The sequence below is a fragment of the Peromyscus eremicus genome, chromosome 13, assembly GCF_949786415.1.
Source record: "Peromyscus eremicus chromosome 13, PerEre_H2_v1, whole genome shotgun sequence".
NCBI classification, from domain to species: domain Eukaryota; kingdom Metazoa; phylum Chordata; class Mammalia; order Rodentia; family Cricetidae; genus Peromyscus; species Peromyscus eremicus.
Window position 1 is genome coordinate 53,534,877 of NC_081429.1, and position 18,507 is coordinate 53,553,383.

Here is an 18,507-nt window from a genome sequence, read left to right on the forward strand (position 1 = left end):
CTTATGTTGCTCATCATTCTTACCATGGCCAAGAGGGCTAAGTGTACAGACAGCCTTGTGAGCTAAAGTCCAAAGGGAAGACACATAATTTTCAAAGCCATGCACCTTCCAGTGTTCTCAGTGTCTTGATAGAAGTTTAGTTGTTTTTTTTTCTTTTGTAGTAAAATATCTGAAAGAAGGTTAGTCTTTAGACTTTTTAAAGTCTGTAGGGAAATAGTATTGAGTCCATTCTCAATGCTGTGTGACCCTCACCCATTTGTCTGTCACTCCAGTGTCTGTGACCTCTTGAGTAGTAATTCTCCACACTTCTTCTCTCTCATCGGGCACTGGTAACTTCTGTTCTCTCTCAGTGAGTTTGTGAGTCTCCATCCTCACACACGTGGATCTAGGAAGAGACAGTAGAAGGCCACCAGATGACACTGGATGCATTTTATAGGACAAGAGAATGCCTCCAAAATAATCTTCCCCTTTACCATCCTCCAAGTATCATTACAATCTTGTGTTCCTAGAAGACCACAAAACAGCTTGAGAAGGCTGAAAGTGAGCGAAGAGTGCTCATGTCACTCTCTGCCTGCCACTTGCTCTTGCAGAGTACATAGGGAAGCCAGGAGACCCCGCCCTCTTCCCACAGGCTATTCTCACTAGCAGAGCATCTATCATTCACTGGTTTTCAAATGTTCTTTCAGAGCAGCTGTGTTATGTGTCTGCATCTCAGCCACTCTAAGAATCACATTGCTATTCACACAAATCAACCCCACCATGCCAGTAGGAACGTGATGAAGGTTATCCAATCATTTCATCTTTCATTTCGGAGGAAAGGGAAGCACTCAGGACTCTGTCTTTCTGAATATATATTGTACAAATCATGACGTAAGGGGAGGTGTTAGCTTTTTTTTACTTCCCGTTGTTATTTGGCTTTTGTTTTGAGACAAGATCTCACTGTATAACCCTGGCTGCCCTGGAATATGTGGCCTTCCCCTTCTGAGTGCTGGGATTAGAGAGAAGTACCACACACCAGCCTCCTTTCTTAACTTTTAGAATGCCTTTAGGTCTCTTCCTTTTCTGGAGTTCTAAATTCCTTGACTGACTCATGAGGGACTAGAAGTCACTGCTTATATGTTCATTTTGTTTTGGAGACAGAGTCTCACTTTGTATGTAGCCTTGTCTCAACTGGTATGGGATTTGCTATATATAGATCAGGCTAGCCTTGAACTCACAGAGTCCTCCTGCCTCTGAGTTCTAAGTGCTGGGATTACAGGCATGTATACTCCCCCTCTCCCCCTACACAAAGTTCAAGTAACTCGGGCTGTCCTCAGACGCTCTGTAACAGAGCAGCCTTTACTTCCCAATATTCTTTATCCCCATTTCCTATGCTGGGATTACGTATGTGTACCATCACACCTACCTTCACTTAGGCTTTAATTCTGTTTGTTTGTTTGTTTTTTTGTCACCTTGTTTCTTATTTCATCTGAAAAGCAGCTGAAGTTAGTGTTGAGCTGTGTTAGCTGATGGAAGTGGCAGTGAACGGTTCCTTCTTCTCCTTAGTCAGCTCCTCCTTTAAGAAAGGATGGTGGGGGGGGGGGTTTGCCTTCCACCAAGCCTGCAAGCCCACATGATGGAAGGAAAGAACTGGATCCCGGAAGTGGTCCTCTGACCTCCACATGCTCACTATTGCACATGCCTCCACACAAGCTAAATAAAGAAATGCAAATGTGATTAAAAATCTAAGTGAAGCAGACAGTATATATGGGAAGGGTGGGGGTGGGGGGGTGGGGGGTGTCAGGGTCTGTGTGAGCAGGAGGTCAAGCAGGCCAGCAGTGGAGTTTCCCTGGCACTTCCCAGGACATCTAACTTTGGCCAATGAGCTTCCTCATTTTGAGTCTCTAAGCCCTCGATTTGGAAATTAACCCATACTTATAATCAGGTGTGACATCTGTCGCTTGGGCTGGTTAAAAAAAAAAAGAAAAACAAGTGCATTTAAAATTTATCTCAGGAACCTAAAAGCAGACTTATTTTTAGACATGGCAATGTAGCTAAAATAAGTCCTAGCTGGTCATATGTCACTTAACAACGGAGATTCCTCTTGAGAAATGAGTTCTGATGGTTTCATCATCATGTGAACACACAGAGAGTGCTCACAAAAATCTAGATGAGGAGGTCAGCCGCTCAGTGTGGCCTTCTGATGCAATCAAGGGATGTAGGATGTGAGAGGCGTACAAAGGTCCCACTGATGTAGCATGGCATATGGCTTCTCAGCCAATTTCTGTATCAGCAGAGAACAGTATAGTATTTACATAAACCAGTAACAAAATTGTTTGTGATCATTGCCAAGTATTGTATGTTAGTATATAGTTGTTGGTGTGATAGTTTTCTGTGACTGGCAGTGTGGTAGGTTTATTTACCCCTGGATGACTGCAAACACATAGAAACAACCCATTTTGTTACACAGACATGTCACTGGGGGATAGACGCTTGCTGCTCCATTGTGGTCCATCACTGAGTAAAGCTCCCTCCACAGCACATCACTGTATTGACTGTATCCTGTTCTCTTGCACTTTGGATTAGAGTAATCTTAAATCAGCTAGTTGACTTTGGAGGAACTAAAACAATTAAAATGTATTTAGATTCTCCAAGTACCTTATTTATTTATTTTTAACGTTTTTGAGACAGAGTCTCACTGTATAGCCCTGGCTCTCCTGGAACTTGCTTATGCAGACCAGGCTGGCCTTAAACTCACAGAGACTTGCCTGCCTCCTCAGGGATTAAATTAAATGTGTGTGCTGCTATGCCCGGCAAATAGTATCTTATTTTAAAGAAAGAATTCAGGGCTGGGAAAATATCTCAGTGTATAAAAGTACCTGCCATACAAGTATGAGGTCCCCTTCCCCAAAAACCCATGTAATGTCAGACAAGACAGCACAATCTGTCATCCCAGTGTTCCCAGCATGCATCTCTCTCTCTCTCTCTCTCTCTCTCTCTCTCTCTCTCTCTCTCTCTCTCTCTCATTAAAAAAATTACTTCCAAATACAAATAACAAACCATGTGTTGTGTAAGGCTAAGTTGACTACAAAATAGCACACATGAATCTTTATATTTAAAATTTCACAGTCCATCGTAAAGAATTCTGAAATTTTTCAAGTGTTTCTGCCTTGGAAAGGTATTTTAAACCTTCTGATTTGTTATAATACATAGCGCTACTCATGAAATAGGTGTGCCTGTAATCACCATTTATGTAGTATATAAACCACAGGCTGTGTAGAAAGCCATAGGCTATGTTGAAGTAGAATGTGCATGGGGCGGGCAGCTTCAGGTGTCTGTTATGAAGGCACTCTGCTCTTGCCTTGCTCATAACCCACTACAGAGACACGTCAGGCATGCTTTGCAAATGCAAAGCCATTTTAATATCAGCCCCAAGAAAGCAGTTCATTTTCAGTGTTAGAAATATCAGTGCACATATCTCCCAGGTTATTTTATCCATGCCGCTTTACAGTAACACGGCTAATCCAGTGTCACATGCATTCTGGATTGAAGAAGTTGATCGAGCTCTTCCCCGTTTGCCAAAAGGATACGGGGATCTGAAGACTCCAGCTGTGGGTTTGTTCTGGACTGAGTAGGAAACAGAAAAGATGATAAATTGTAAAATCACACATAAGTTTAGAAAGCAGGAGGAAGAGATGTGCACTGTCAGGTTGGAAGGTGGGAAAGATTTTAATCCATATTCATCCCATTCTGCCTTCCTGTCTCATCTAATTGAAGATGCTATTGACAGGCTGTGGAAATATTAATATTTTTGTGGTAGACCACTTGTCTGACGTATGCAAAGCTTCAAGTTGGATCCCCAGTATCACAGATAAAAGGTGGTAACTGATTAGAAGAAAGACCCCATGTCTGTGATGTTAGACTACTTAAAATGACTTCAGAGTGAGGCATGGGGCGCACATCCTAAAATACCGGTTTTCACAGAGTAGAAGTTGCATGTGCTGGATCTATGTTAGCCCCTCACAGCTTTGCATATCACCAGCTGAGTTCAGATTTCTAAAATATTCATGATACCCACCAGTAGTGGGATGATCTTATACTACATGTCCAGGGCGTTTCTTCAGGATCTTATGATTCAGACTCAAAGCATGAGAATATGATTGTTTAGGTATAGAAGATGCTCGTGTTGAAAATGGGATAATCCCATGCAACATGACCTTTGCTGTACTCTGTTTCCCAAATGTACCAGTGTTTTTAAGTTCTCATGATGGTGTGTAACAAGTTACCTATAAAACTGCTAAGTGTACATTATGCAGAGAGTTAGTATGAGTAATTGTACCACAAACTCAATGAAGTTATTCTGGTATTTCAAAGTTCCATTAGCCAGGAATTGTCTATTTTTCGCTACCTAACTCTTGGCTTAGTTCATGATTGAAATCTGTTCTGTGTTTGGTAGCAACAGAGATGCTCATTTATAATCACCTGGGGAAGAGAAGGCTGAGGCAGGTGCCCAGTCTCCTGCTTTTTGAAGGAGTTTTGGTCTCTGGTGATAGAGCCAGGAGAGAATACCTCTTTCCTGGCTCCCCCCCCACCCCCCCCCCCCCCCCCCCGAGTAGCTGGAGCAGGGTCCAGAGAAAGGCAAGAGAGTGAGGGAGACAGGGAATGTCTGGGATCAGAGTGATGTGGGCTGCAGCCTCACTGGACCAGAAGGAGTGAAAGGACAGCTCTAGGAAGTCCTTGGCCACTTGCTTCCTAGACTAGCTTGTGAGAAGGAGTCTGAGGACTCTCCTGTGCCTTCTCAGAAGACAACATTCATAACAAGAGAAAGCCTGCCAGCCTGCTTGCCAGTTCACACCCAGGGGGCTGTGGCAGGCAGCTCTTATTAGGTAGCCTTCCTGTTAGAGTTTCTATTATTATGACATTTCAGTTTGGCATTTCAGAATTTCATCCCTGTCCCTTCATGTGTTAAATTTCTATGACTCAGATATCCCACATCAGAACTACGTGAGGCACGAAGAAGGGAGGAGAAAAAAAGTGCCGGAGATAGAAGCTAGTCACTTTCCTCAAGGTCCCACTGTCTAGGAAGAGCAAATGGGTCCCGGTCCAGAGAGGGAGCTAGCGCAGCCTGGTACTGCACAGCTTTATTTGGTTACAGAGCAGGCCTTGCTGAGGCGGATTCTCCAGGGCAGCGGGCAAGGCAGCCTCTGTCTTTCAGACCCTGGTGTGCTAGTGGGCTTCTGCCTTCCCCGCGCTGCGAGCAGACTCCGTGAAGAGCTCTCCCCACCCTCTTCCTTTGGAGATCAGCTGGGGGAGGCTAGCCATCTGCTGTGTAGAAAAGGCCAAAGAGGTTTCTGTGGATTGAATTAGAGGCTCCTTCCTCCACGTCAGCGTAGTGATGGAGAAAGAAAGGGATTCTGATGTTTTCAATGTGGGTCTGTCTGCTGGAGGCTGAACCTCCCGCGAAGTACCTCACTTTGATTCGCTGTCTTCTTTATCTCTCCCAGTTTGTAGAAATGCCATTAGAAGTTCTAAGATTTCCTGATCTCTTCCATGTCTGGGGATGGCTTTTTTTTTTTTTTTTTTTTTTTTTTTTTTTTTTTTTTTGAGACAGATGAGACTTAAAGGCACGACCTCAGACCTCATGCAGGTCATTAGAGTCACTTGAGTGGCCATGCTCATTTGCTGTTACACAGCATTTCCAGAAGTCGAATCTATGTGGACATATGTAATGTCACAGTCGGTTCAGGTATGAGTGGGCATCTGCCAGGAATTTTGGCCCAGACATCCCATACCATCAGGAGGTGTCTCTCTGTAGGACATTCAGATCAAGATGTGTGATTAAAATGTAAAAGCCCCTGTGCTGCCACAGGCCATGCTCCCTGGCCTTTTTTTTAACCCCAAGGACAAACAACTCTGGGGCTAGAGGGAAGAGGGGAACCATTGTGAATGCAAGTGAGTGCTCAGAAAGCTTTAGCTCTAATTCATTTTTGGTTGAAACACAGGAGAAGTGTTAGGTTCGGTTTCCCCTGCTCGAAAATAGCACTGTCAAGTTTTTCATTTGGTGAATTTTCACACAAGTGATAATCACACGTTTCTATAAATTATATTAATTTAACTTATTTCCCTAAACGTTGTTCTGCAGCGTGTAGCACGGATGTTCTCAGATTCTTGGCTGTGTAAGCTTGTTGCAGTTGGAAGAGGAACAGACATCTGAAAAGCATTATCTGGATTGAGGGTGCTGGAGCATCTGATGTCACCTTGTGCTCTGCTCAGCAGCCCCAGCCATCCGTCCCTCCCTCTGCGTTTAATCCTCACGTCCTGCTTCCTCCATCTTTGACAGCACTCTAGGCTTGCCTTTATTTTAGAAAGCATTGGCATTATGAACGTACACTTAAGGGACAGTGAGCTCAGGTCATCCTGGCTGTTATTAAATAATTTAGTCTGCAAGAGGAGTCATAGCTTTAAGCTTAAAAGACAAAGAAAACTGGTATGGGCTGTGATGTATCCCTTCTTGTCTTAAAAAAAAAAAAGGATATTCATGCATATGAAAACTAACCGATTTTCCCCTTCTTTTCAGAGTATGATTTCATCCATTGTAAATAGCACATACTATGCCAATGTGTCAGCAACCAAGTGCCAGGAGTTCGGGAGATGGTATAAAAAGTATAAGAAGATTAAAGGTAATCTCGGTTTGTTGTTTTTAAAGCCTATTTGTAGATCCTCAGGTCTATAAGTTGTTAGTTCTTTGACATAGATGTTTAATTGTAGCTATTGTTTATAATATATGCATATATATGTGTGTGTATATACATACATGCATACATACACACACATGCACACACAAATATATATATATATATATATATATATATATATATATATATATATATATGTATTTATGCAGGTAAGATCCTTAACATTTCTGTCATAAAATTCAACCCTTAAAAGTGAGATAGTATTAGGAGTATAAGAGAAATTCTTAGCATGATTGATCAGCTTTGTGGTTTTCACCAGTGATCCCTGTAAAGGCCAAAATCCATTAGAATGGAACTTTAGGAGTTTTATTCCAAGTTATATAACACTTATGATTTGACTCCGAATTAACAAATGGAATGACTGCCAAAGCAACAAGAAAGCTTGAAAACACAACTCTTTTACATAATAAATACCATGCTATCTAGACCACCTAGCCTTTTAAGTATTACTGTTACTTTACCATTGTGAGCATGTTAGTGTAGAAATCCTTTGATTCTTTCCCACTGAAGTACATGTCACTAGTCTTTGAGATTTGGGGTCATTTCTGTGATGGTGATGTTTGAGGGCCATCCCAGTCTTGGTTTGCAGGGCTGTGGCGCTGTCCTCAGGCTTTACTCACTGGAGGTGTTCACTGACACCGTCTCGCTGTCAGCTCAGGGCCCCCAATCGAGGGCCACCTGATGATCTGTGCATGGCTGGACGTGAAGGATGAATTGAGTTTTATTATCTGCAGGCTTCCTCAGGGAGACAGGGTGTGCTGTGTATCAAAGCAATACTTCTGGCTATTGAGTGTCGGAGAGCTTGTTTACAAGATCGCCCTTGAGCAAACAAGCTTTCGGATGCATCAGCCATGCAATTCAGATTGAGAAAAAGGGAGAGCATTTCATGGTAAATACATGATTTAAAGGGAAGCAAGCATGTTGAGCTATCCAGAGGTCAAGTGTACTGCAGACTGAATTGAGATCAATTTCTTTTCAACATATCCGCAAATTCTCTGAGCCCTTTAGATTCTGGTTTGGGTATTTGTCTTTAAATATTAATACTTCTGTGTCGGAGAAGCTGACAACTCCTCATTCCGAGGTGTCATTGTGTGGTTCAGAAGGGTTTCTTTCCTGTAAGTGTCGCCTCCAAGTTTTTCTTTTAAAGCTGGATTGTTAAAGTGCTTGAACATATCGTCTTTGACTAAAAATCAAAAGAATCACTCAGCTTCAAGGTCGTTTGTTAGATCACATTTACCTGCTGTTATAAGTGAAAGGAAGAGAGTGTGTTCTTTTATATGTTAGACTATCATTCCAGCTTCTGAAAGCCTGGGAACTCTTCAATCCAGTGATTTCACAGTCACCACCACAGTCTCTCTCTTTCTGTGTGTGTGTGTGTGTGTGTGTGTGTGTGTGTGTGTGTGTGCATAAACACTCATGTTATCTGCTCTTTCAGACATTCAATTCTTTAAGCTCTGGGTTTGTTTGTTTTTTTCCAAGATAGTAAATGCACAGTTAAATCTGTAAGTGCCATAAAAGCAGACTTAGGCCTTGATTTCATTGCGTAGGTCAAGGATCCACATCTGAAGAGCCTGTGAGACACTGTGTACACATGTTGTTCAAAATGCTAGTCATCGCTGTTGAAAAGTGTGGATCTGTGTGTGTGTGTGTGTGTGTGTGTAGGAGGAGAAAAGGGAAGGTTAAGGTATGTGTGAAGTAAACAGAAGCTGCCATAAAACAGTTCAAGTGGTGTTGATTCATCAGCCCAGGGAGTGGGAAGAAAACAATGAGCACATGACAGGTATAATGGTGTACAGAAAACAATACTGGAGAAGTGCATTTTTTATTAACTTTCTACCCTCAGGAAGCAGGAAGTGTTGGGCCTACCTCTTCTCATGCTAAGAATGGATGTGCAGGGAGTTCCTGTCTTGATCCATTTCTCACAGAAGACTCATGGTTTGGTTTCTAAGGTTTTCTTGTGACCATCTCTTTTCAAAATGAACAGAAGTATTGATGCGCAAATCTGGAACTCAGTAGCAGCCAGAGCAGACTGGTACCTTTGGCTTCCTCCTAACAAGGCCGAAGTCTGAGAGGTCTGTTCCTCCCTGCCATCCGCTTCCCATTCTCACCGAGTTCCCAGTGTGCATATACCATGGCTTATGTTAGCTACGGAACGAAGTCTGCAGCTCGCTTACTGATGTCCTAAACAAAATGCAGGCTACATCGTTAAATATGTTTCCTATTATCTGCTAATGTCTGTTTTAATAAAACAGTGGGAACTAAATGGTTGCTTCTTAATCAAAACCATGATTTCCTAAACATAAGCTATGTGATTCTGTTACAAATTGCCACATCTAGATCTCCTAGGTCAATTCTTTTTTCTATTCTCATAGAAATAAATAAACAGTAAAATAATTATATACTCTAAAGATCAAAGTAAAATAGGACTCAAACCTAGCAAAAATAAGAGTCTACTGGAAGGATAAAAAAAAAAAAGATCAGATTGCAAATTCTATAGTTAATGCTTAAATAAATATGAGAAAAATGAACAATCAATAATTTGATATCATTAAAAACAGATGTAAAAACTATACACAAATGGAATTGTCTAAATTTTGAAGTAAACATTTTAATGTGCATTTTTTGAATTTGTTGTTGTTATATCTAAACTATTTACACTTACTCTTTAAAAAGTCCTAAATTGGTTTGGCTTAGGATGTTGACTTTATTTTCCCCAGTGATCACAGTAGACCTTGCTCTGTTTACCTTTTTCCTTTAATTTCAAAGACAATCAAGGTTGGCAGGGACATATTTGAGTTAACATTACCATTCCTTCAGGAGAGAGGGAGAAACAGTTCGTGTACTCTGGTTTCAAGGTCCTGCCATGAACCTTGTCCCAGGATTTTCTGCTCCCGAGGAACACGGGGTGGCGGGTGGCATGTTCAGTTGCTCTGCACCTCTTTTGACAACTTGCTGTTCTGCTCACCCTGTCCGTTGCATCTGGGCTAGGTTTGCCAGAGCGCTCAACTCCCCTGTGGAAGGAACACATTGTACTTTTACCCAAAAGGAAAGAGAACAGCCATTCAGTGTTTAGGTTTTTTTATTAGCAATGGGCAGAGGTAACCCATAGCTATCTAGATACATTCATGCTGCCGTATAATCATTTTCAAGGTTTGGAGCTTTCTCCATGGATATTACCCCATAGTTGTTTTGTAAAATAATGATCCTTTAATTTAACTGTTATTTTTGTAAGAACTCCAGTTATGAACTTACTCCATAATTGCCATGAAACCGAGTACAGTTGTGTCTGCAGCACCACCGCCAATTCCATTCTCTTGTATTTTTGGTTGTAGTCTAGCCTTTAATGGCTGAGCCATCGCTCCAGCCCACCAGTTCCATTCTCATGCATTCGCAGGACTCATAGGAACAATGAGGACATGATGATAAAGGCATTCACATCAGTTTTGATTGGATCCTTGATGAATAAATTCAAATAACTATATATAAAATATTTTTACTAAAAGCAAAATGCATTATCTTTACTGGGATTCATCTCAAAGTATTTAATATGTCTCAAGAATTGAAGGGTCATTCAAAGTTCATACAAATACTGGTGGCTATTACAAAATTATTTATGTCATAGAGTAATACCGCCAGAATGAACAGACCTAACCAAACCTTGTATTTTGGTTAGGGCTAAAAATCATCCCCATCACTTTCCTCTTCTTAATCATTGCTCAAAACACTCTGATTGCTAGTTCTCTTAATTTTATTTGTTTATTTGAGCCTATTTTGAAAAATATTGCAAAGCTGGGAGAAAAGAGGAGTTTTCAAACCAGTGTTAACTTCCTTGAGTCTGGTTTATTCTAGTAATCAGTATTTTATCTGACCCTGTCTAATCTACTCTTGCAAGATCAAACGTCCAGGCCAGCAAGCAGATAGTAAACAAAGCTCATGAAGGGTTTCAGTAAACACAAAGATTAGATGTTGAATGAAAATTAAACTCCTTGAACTAGTCCTCTGTACTAAAGTGGTTAAGTGGGTTGTGATTAAAAGAAATAAGTAATTATGATCATTATAGCTGAAATGATATAATGTTACCACATTTAAAGCACCTCTTGTACCCCAAAATGATTGTGTCATTTACAAAGTGGTGCCTCAGAGCTGAATGGAGAATCAGCGTCTCCTGGCCTGCCTCTTTCAGGCAGCCCTTGCTTCGCCACGGTGGTGTCGGTGGCCAGGACAATGCCTTTAATCAACTCTCTGTCCTCTTTCCTCCGCTGCTGCTTAGCTCTGATGAGGTGAAAGCAGTTTACTTTTGTCTACCTGATTCTTCTGAGTTAGGAAAGGAATTGGCTTTCACCTCCGGGTCTAAGTGAAGGTGGCTTACAAGGGAGCCAATATTATGCCTTTTGAAAGTAATGCCAACATCTAGTCCCTTGAATTTTATATAAATACTGGATTCATGAGAATAGATATAGCACTTCTACAACGAACCATTTCCAGCGTGCTGGTTTGGGGGCTTTTGGAAGAAGAGCCTTGTGCATTTTCGCTGTGGCTATCACTTCTGTGTATTTCTTAGTCACCCAGCAGTCCAATTAGAAGTGTATTGGTGATGTCAGCCAGCAGAGAAAGGGCGTGTGAGGGATGCTTTGAATGGTTGGCCCACATGAGTTAATTCCTTCCTTGGATCTCCTGAGGCTCATTTTAGCTGTGCTCGGGGCTGCTTATTTTTGGCTTAGATGTATTTATTCATAAGTGTTTAAAGAACTATAAATAATTGTTCTTAATAACATAATTGATAGAGTAAAAGAAACAAACTTATCTGCTATTTAAATCAGTTTAAAATGTATTTTTTTAAAAGATAGGTTTCTGTTTCCTTAGCTATCAATTTTCTGTCTATCCATTATCCTTCCATCCATCATCCATCTATGCTGGATAGTTACAATCTGGAAGAAGCCTAAGTTCCTGGTTTCTAAAGAACTATAACATATACAAAACAGTTAATAGTGTGGCATATAGTCTATCGTTTGAAAGTAAGTTTGAGCATCTCTTTCATAAATCTGGAGGAATTCTAATGATGGGACGATCAAGGGAGCATTACATAGGCCTTCCATGCCAAAAAGAAAGACCTTTTAAAAGAAACAAAGAATTGCAGTCATAACTAGATAAACAATGTGATTAAACAAGTATTTAGTGAATGCGTACTATGTTGATAAGAATTGGGTAAGTGTGTAGAAATGTTGGTGAGCCATTCAAGATGAGGGGCAGCGACCTAACCTCAGAGCTAGAGACTAACTAGTGGAGACACTTTTTGAACTAGGTAGCTCAAGTGGAACCAAGGGAGCATTCTTCTGGTTCTTCTTCTTGCTCTTCTCTCTTCTCTTCCTTCTTTAGTAATATTTTAATTTTTTTAATTATAAAAATATAATTATACTTCCCCCTTCCCTTTCCTTTCTCCCACCCCTCCCATGAACACATTCTTATTCTTTCTCAAATACATGGCTTCTTTTTCTTTTTTTTATTTTATATGCACACACATATGCACGCACATGCACACACCACCCATGCTCAGTCTATACAATGTCACTTGTATGTATGTGGTTTCAGAGCTGACCATTGGGTATTAGATAATCAACCTTGGGGCTCTTCCCTAGAGAATACTATTTCTTCTGTTCTCAGCATTCTTCTCTCTTAACTGCCTATAGTTCTTCATCTAGACTCAGGGCACCAGGAGATTCCCCCTTTCACATTAGTTTGTCTGTTGATGTTGTCTGTGTTCAGCTGTTGTTAAGGCAGCCATGATGGTAAGACTTCATGGGGAATAGCTTCCTTGACATTTTCAGTAGACACAATTTTACATCAGATTTCTCATTCCACCGGTTCTTACAATCTTTCCCAGCCTCTTCCTTGATGTTCCTTGAGCTTTGGGTGCAGGAGTTGCGTTGTTAGATGTATCAGTTGGAGCTATACCACATGGTCCCTTGTTCTCTGGTCAGTTCTTGGTTTTCTGCAACGGTATCTGTCTGTGGCAAAGCCAAGTTTCTTTGATGAGGTCTGAGAGCTCACTGTCTGTGGGTACCAGGATAAATGTGATAGGAATTATGCTGGTTTAGTAAAGTAGCAGGTATAGCTTCTCCATCTATGACTTCACTAACCCCAGGTAGCTGGCCAGGTTTCCAGTCCCAGACATCATTTCCTGCTTGTTGAGCAGACCTTAAGTCCAATTAGAGAGCTGTTGGTTACCACCAAGATATGCATGCCAGTGTTGTACCTGGAAGGTTAATGTGCATCCTGGTCATTGTTGTGGTTCATAGGCATCACAGCTGGGTAGGACTATTGTTTGCTTCCCTACCTCAGAAGCCTGCATGGCACCTTGTGGTACCTTCCTGGTCATTGTTGTGGTTCATAGGTAGGACTCTTGGTTGCTTCCCTGCCTTGGAAGCTTGCGTGGCACCTTGTGGTACCATGAAAGCCTAGTTCTCAGAGAAAGGCTTTCAGGTCAAATCCAGCCCAGGTCCTTCGGGTTTTCTGTCCGAAGTGCATGGTGTCTTCAGCAATAGGGGCTTACCTTCAGCCTCTTGAAGGTAACCAAGGGGAACAGGAGTTGCCTATAAAGTTCTGGGACGCTCTTGAATTCAAAGGAGCGCTCTTTAAAGAACAGTGGTGAGTAAGAGAGCTGGAGTTTATGGGAGGAAAAAGGCCAGGAGTTATGAATAGATGAGACTTAGGGGGATGGATGGCAGGAGTGGCCAGCGGAAGGCAGCAGTGACCTGAGGGAGCTACTTCACAGCGGCGTGAGACTAGGAAGGCCTGTGCCGAAGAAGGAGGAGAGGGGCAAAGAAGCCAAGGGGGCAAATTTGAGTCAAGGGGGCACTTGAAAGCACGATGGATACCTAGAAGAAGGAGGGCCGGCCAGTGAGTGGGGGGACCTGATGCTCAGATGACAGTTTCCCTTGAGAGATGTGTGGGCATATGCTTTGAAGCTTGGGGAAAACGCCAGCAGGTGCCCGAGGTGGTGGGAAAGGGGGGTAGTGATGGAGGGAGCTGAGAATGAGATGCTCTGGCAATGTGGGGGGTTGGGGATCATGTCTGTGAATCCGTAGCTACGGTGGGGGCTGAGTGAGGACACCAGCAATGATGCTGGGGAGGTCCTGTGTGGTGAACACTGACGTAGTGGCAGAGGTTTGGACTGCCTGGAGAAGGGTTCACAGTGAACCAGGCCTCATTCAGGTCCACGGTCTCTCTCGAGGTGCCCTTTGAGAATTTCCCTAGTTCCAAATTCCATTTGTCTTGCCCAGAACAAAATCAGAATTAAATACAGCCTTGGTGGTGCAGCGCAACTGTCTAGAAAGGGATACACTCGGGGGTTTTGTATCCAGACCAGGAAATGTTCAGGTCCTCTGAGACCTGGTGTGGTTGTATCAGAAAACAGCATGTGAAAATCAGACTGTTTTGGTTTCTTCATCAGTTCCACAAGATTGCTGCCTGGTTTCCCTCAGGTGCTGGAAGCTCTTACCTACAAGTGCTGTGTGAGATCTCAGCACCGAAGGCAGATTGCCTCATGGCAATAATTCTTCAGCGTGCTACTACTGTCTCCACTGATGTTGACCTTCATTCTGCCTGTTGTAAGAACCTGAGTTTTTCTGAACCCCTAAAGGAACTCCCATGAGTCTAGAGCAGTGGTTCTCAACCTTCCTAATGCTTTAACACAATTCCTTATGTTGTTGTGACCCCCGACCATAAAATTATCTCGTTGCTACTTCATAACTGTAATGAATCATAATGTAAATATCTTGTGTGATAGCTTGTGTGAACCTTAAAGGAATCATGACCCATAGGTTGAGAACGACTGATCTAGAGTTATCTGGAGTGTAGGTTCAGACTGAGGCTGATCCTTCTGGGACAAAAAAGGTCTTTGAGAAAACATTGAAGGCAAAGAAGGAGGAGGTCACGGGCACACATCCATCTTGTGCTCTCCTCAGTTTAGCGAATATAAGGCATTGTACCTTAGAAGGTCTTCATGTTAATAGGTGGAATTGAATGTACATTACCTTGCCTGAATTGATGCACTTAGTTTCGTTTGGGCAGATTATATTGTAGCCAGCCTTGTTTGTTACCTTAACCTCTCAGTTGAATGAAAAAAAAAAGGATGAAATTTTTGGTCATTTAATTCATATAGCTAATATCCTTAGGAGGCTAATACTCTATTAAAATAATCCATTCCTTTCCTATTAATTAGTTATTGAACTAAAGAGTTAGTAATAGTCAATTCTACTGAAAAGAATAATTATAACTTTATTAACTATAAATTGGGAATTGTTCATACAAAGAAAAATATCTCTTTAAATTTTTTTCCAGCCAGTTTACTATTTTTCCTAAAGTAATGGCCTATAACATTTATGGTTCATATAGTCGGGGAGACTGGTCTTTTGAAAAGAGTGGATCAGGAATGATTGTTTCCTTGATTAACTTTTCCCAATAGATTGAATTAAAGAATTAACATTCATAGAGTGTTAAATGAAAGAGGCAGACTGTCTAAATAATAATGTTAAGTTTCTGCATGTGGTTTTTTTTTTTTGCATCATGTGCTGAATTTATTTTAAAATTGTAGCCTAGATTAAAATAAAGAGCAAAAGTGTAGGCATCGTTAGATATGAACAATTTCGTCTACACTTACAGGACATTTGAAATGATCGATGTGATTAAGCTGCTTGGAGCCGGGACAATTGTGTCACCAGGGAGGAAGTGGGACCGTGAGGCAGTAACGTGGACAGTGCTCACTTTTTCCATGGAGCTTAATGGGTCCTGTGAGCTTTCACTGCCAAAGAACAGAGGCATCCATATTCCAGTGCTTTAGAGTAGATGTGCGTGTTCTATAGAGCTTAATATGATGGGGAAAGGAAGTAGATAATAAGTGGAAAATCCTCCCAAGAAAAGCCGAGTCCGGTGTCATCACAGTGCCAGCTGGTGCCCCTCGCTTACGGGCCGTTTTACTGGGAGTTAACAAGTTGGCTCTGAATGTCTTGCTTTAGGCAGAGACTTTGCAGGCAAATTCCCAATCCAGAGATAAATTCTCTGCAGCAAATTTAGAGGGAAAAAATTCTGTAGGTCCCAAGAGACTTAGCTCCCCACCCCCACCCGCCTTTGCCCTTGGGTGCTTTCAGACCCCTAAATATTTTCTTTAATTGTATTTAGTGAACTCCTTTTCTCTGCTTGTTTGTTTCCATGGTGCAGGATTTGTAGTTGATAGATGGAGGTCTCTTTGTGTTTGTCTGTGTTGCGTTAACTAAAACTGGCTTCCTAATAATAAATTGACTTTTATTTATAGTTATTGACCAAGAGATACTAAGTCAGAAATACTTCATAGATGGGCATATTCAATATTGGCCCATGGGATGCTGTTTTATTTTGTTATGTTTACATTTTTAAAAGAACTAAATACAGCAAAAGATTTCAGGGGGACAGTAGAGTTGTTAATGTGTATCTCGGCTCAGAGAGAGGAGCCAAAATAAATACTGGATTCAACCACGTGGAATTGCCATTTTTGGAGGACCAAAACTGTTGCCTATTGCCCACTTCATGAAGTTCAGTCTTATGTGAATTCCCTGCGATTGCCTGGGGCCTTAGGGTGTTTGTTACCATGTCATGTGTGTGCAGCACATTTAACTTATCGTTGGCTGTTTCAACTAAACACTTTCTATACGCAAAATTTACCAGTGGTCCTTGCTTCTTCTCTCCCTGGGTCACTCAACATTCCTCATTGGTCAGGTGGGATTCCAAGCTGATGACATTTATGTTGGGACAAAGCTCTTTAGGCTGCAAGAAAATCAAAGAAGGGGTTATAATCATGTATGTTGTATTTAATGAGTAGATGGATTACTAATGAACTGGCAAGGTAGACATTGAAAGGAGCCTCTGTTATTAAATAGAAAGACACTTTCAGTCATAGGCAGAGGTTCTAAGTCCACCTGTGTGTGCTAAGTGGTTAATTTATCAGAAGCAAAAATACAGGTGGAGTTTTTTCTTAAGTTAAAATTATTTGGTATTGTGTTTCTAAGGACTGGCATAATTATTATTTTTTTTAAAGAAATTCTTTTTTTTTTAAAGAATATTTTTGTTTATTTTGCATACCAACCACAGATCCCCCTCTCATCACTCACCCCCCAGCCTTCCCCTCACCAACCTACCTCCCATCCCCTCCTCCAAAAGGGTAAGGGCTCCCATGGAGAGTCAGCAAAGCCTGGTACATTTAGTTGTGGCAGGACCAAGCCCCTTCCCGCTGCATCAAGGCTGAGCAAGATGTCCCACCATAGGGAATGGGCTCCAGAAAGGAGACTGGCATAATTCTTGGTGTACAATAATTGATTAATAAATATTTCCATCTGAACTGAAACGAACAAGAAAACATGAATAATCATTCATTAGTGATCAGCTAATTCAACTATTGGTTTCACCATTTTTTATTATTTTTTTTAAATTGACCAACTTTTCAGTCTGTGTCAACGCGAAAGGCTTTGCACAGCACATTGTGGAAACATCAGGCAGGACCCTCACTACTCACATAACTCACCTAGCCACCAAGTCACATGTGCAAATACTTGTCACAAGCATTGTGTGCACACTTGTGTATACTGCCAAAAGCAGGATTTGCAGAAGGAAGTTGATTCATCCTGATCCTAACCCTGAAATTACTAATGCATAAGTGCCAACTTGGGATGTGTCGCTTCAGCAGCGACCACAGACACCGGGAGCCCGGAAACACCCCTTTTCTTTTTTTTTTTTTTTTTTTAAAGATTTTATTATTTATCATGTATACAGTGAGTGTTCAGCCTGCAGGCCAGAAGAGGGCACCATATCTCATTGTAGATGGTTGTGAGCCACCATGTGGTTGCTGGGAATTGAACTCAGGACCTCTGGAAGAACAGCTAGTGCTCTTAACCTCTGAGCCATCTCTCCTTTCGACTTTCGGGTTTCCTGAGCTTTGGCTTCCTCAGTAAGTCAGGGCTGTTCACGTCTGGGTTATACTGCTGTGGGGATTAAACAACGATAGGGTTTAAGATCTGGACTATGCCTCGGCTATGATGTAGATGGCAGGGCTTGCTGGTACCTGCGACACACACTTTTCGAGAATTGCATTGGTTTAACAGGCAGGGAAATTTCTGTTCCATCTTGTTTTTAAATGAAATCTGTTGAGGGGCCAGCAAGATGGCTGAGTGGCTAAGGGCACCTGTTGCCAAGCCTGATGATCTGAGGTTAGTCTCCGGGATCCACGAAGTGGAAGGAGAGAACTGACTCCTACAAGTTGTCCTCGGACCCCCACATGCTGTATCTAATAATTAAAAAAAGAAATCCATCAAAACCACTTGTGAAATATTCAGGCAATGAGTGTGTCACTTCAAGCTAAGCAGAGAAGGTGGAGGGAAAACCTCCAGCACAATAACAAAACCTAGTTCTTATTGCCTACATGATGTGTTTCTTCTACTTATGCTAGAGCCAATAGCTCTTATTATTTGGAGTATTCCTAAATATATTCTGTATCTGAACAGCTATTTGACCTTAAGTTTTCTAACTTCGTTATCCATACTGTCGCTCCTGGGGTTTGGGGGGATGCAGCAGAGAACTCAGGGTAAAGGTTTAGAAGCCAAGGCAGTCCTGTGTGCATCATCTCTGTGTTACACTCAGGGTTTGGTTGCAGCTTGCAGTTGCTGATTTGGTTGGCTGCACTCCTACCAGGGGTGCCCAAGACAAGCCGTGCCTGTCTCACCTCTATGGAGTCACTGGCAGAGAGCTT

The 18,507-nt window shown here is 41.8% G+C and overlaps 1 protein-coding gene across 1 annotated transcript in view; it reads left to right on the forward strand.

Moving 5' to 3' along the window:
• Positions 1–18,507, forward strand: part of Satb2 (SATB homeobox 2) — a 148,917-nt gene that overhangs the window by 73,086 nt on the left and 57,324 nt on the right. The window contains exon 5 of the mRNA XM_059278094.1: positions 6,557–6,659. Coding sequence (XP_059134077.1) covers positions 6,557–6,659 — 103 coding nt within the window. The remainder of the gene's footprint in view (positions 1–6,556; positions 6,660–18,507) is intronic.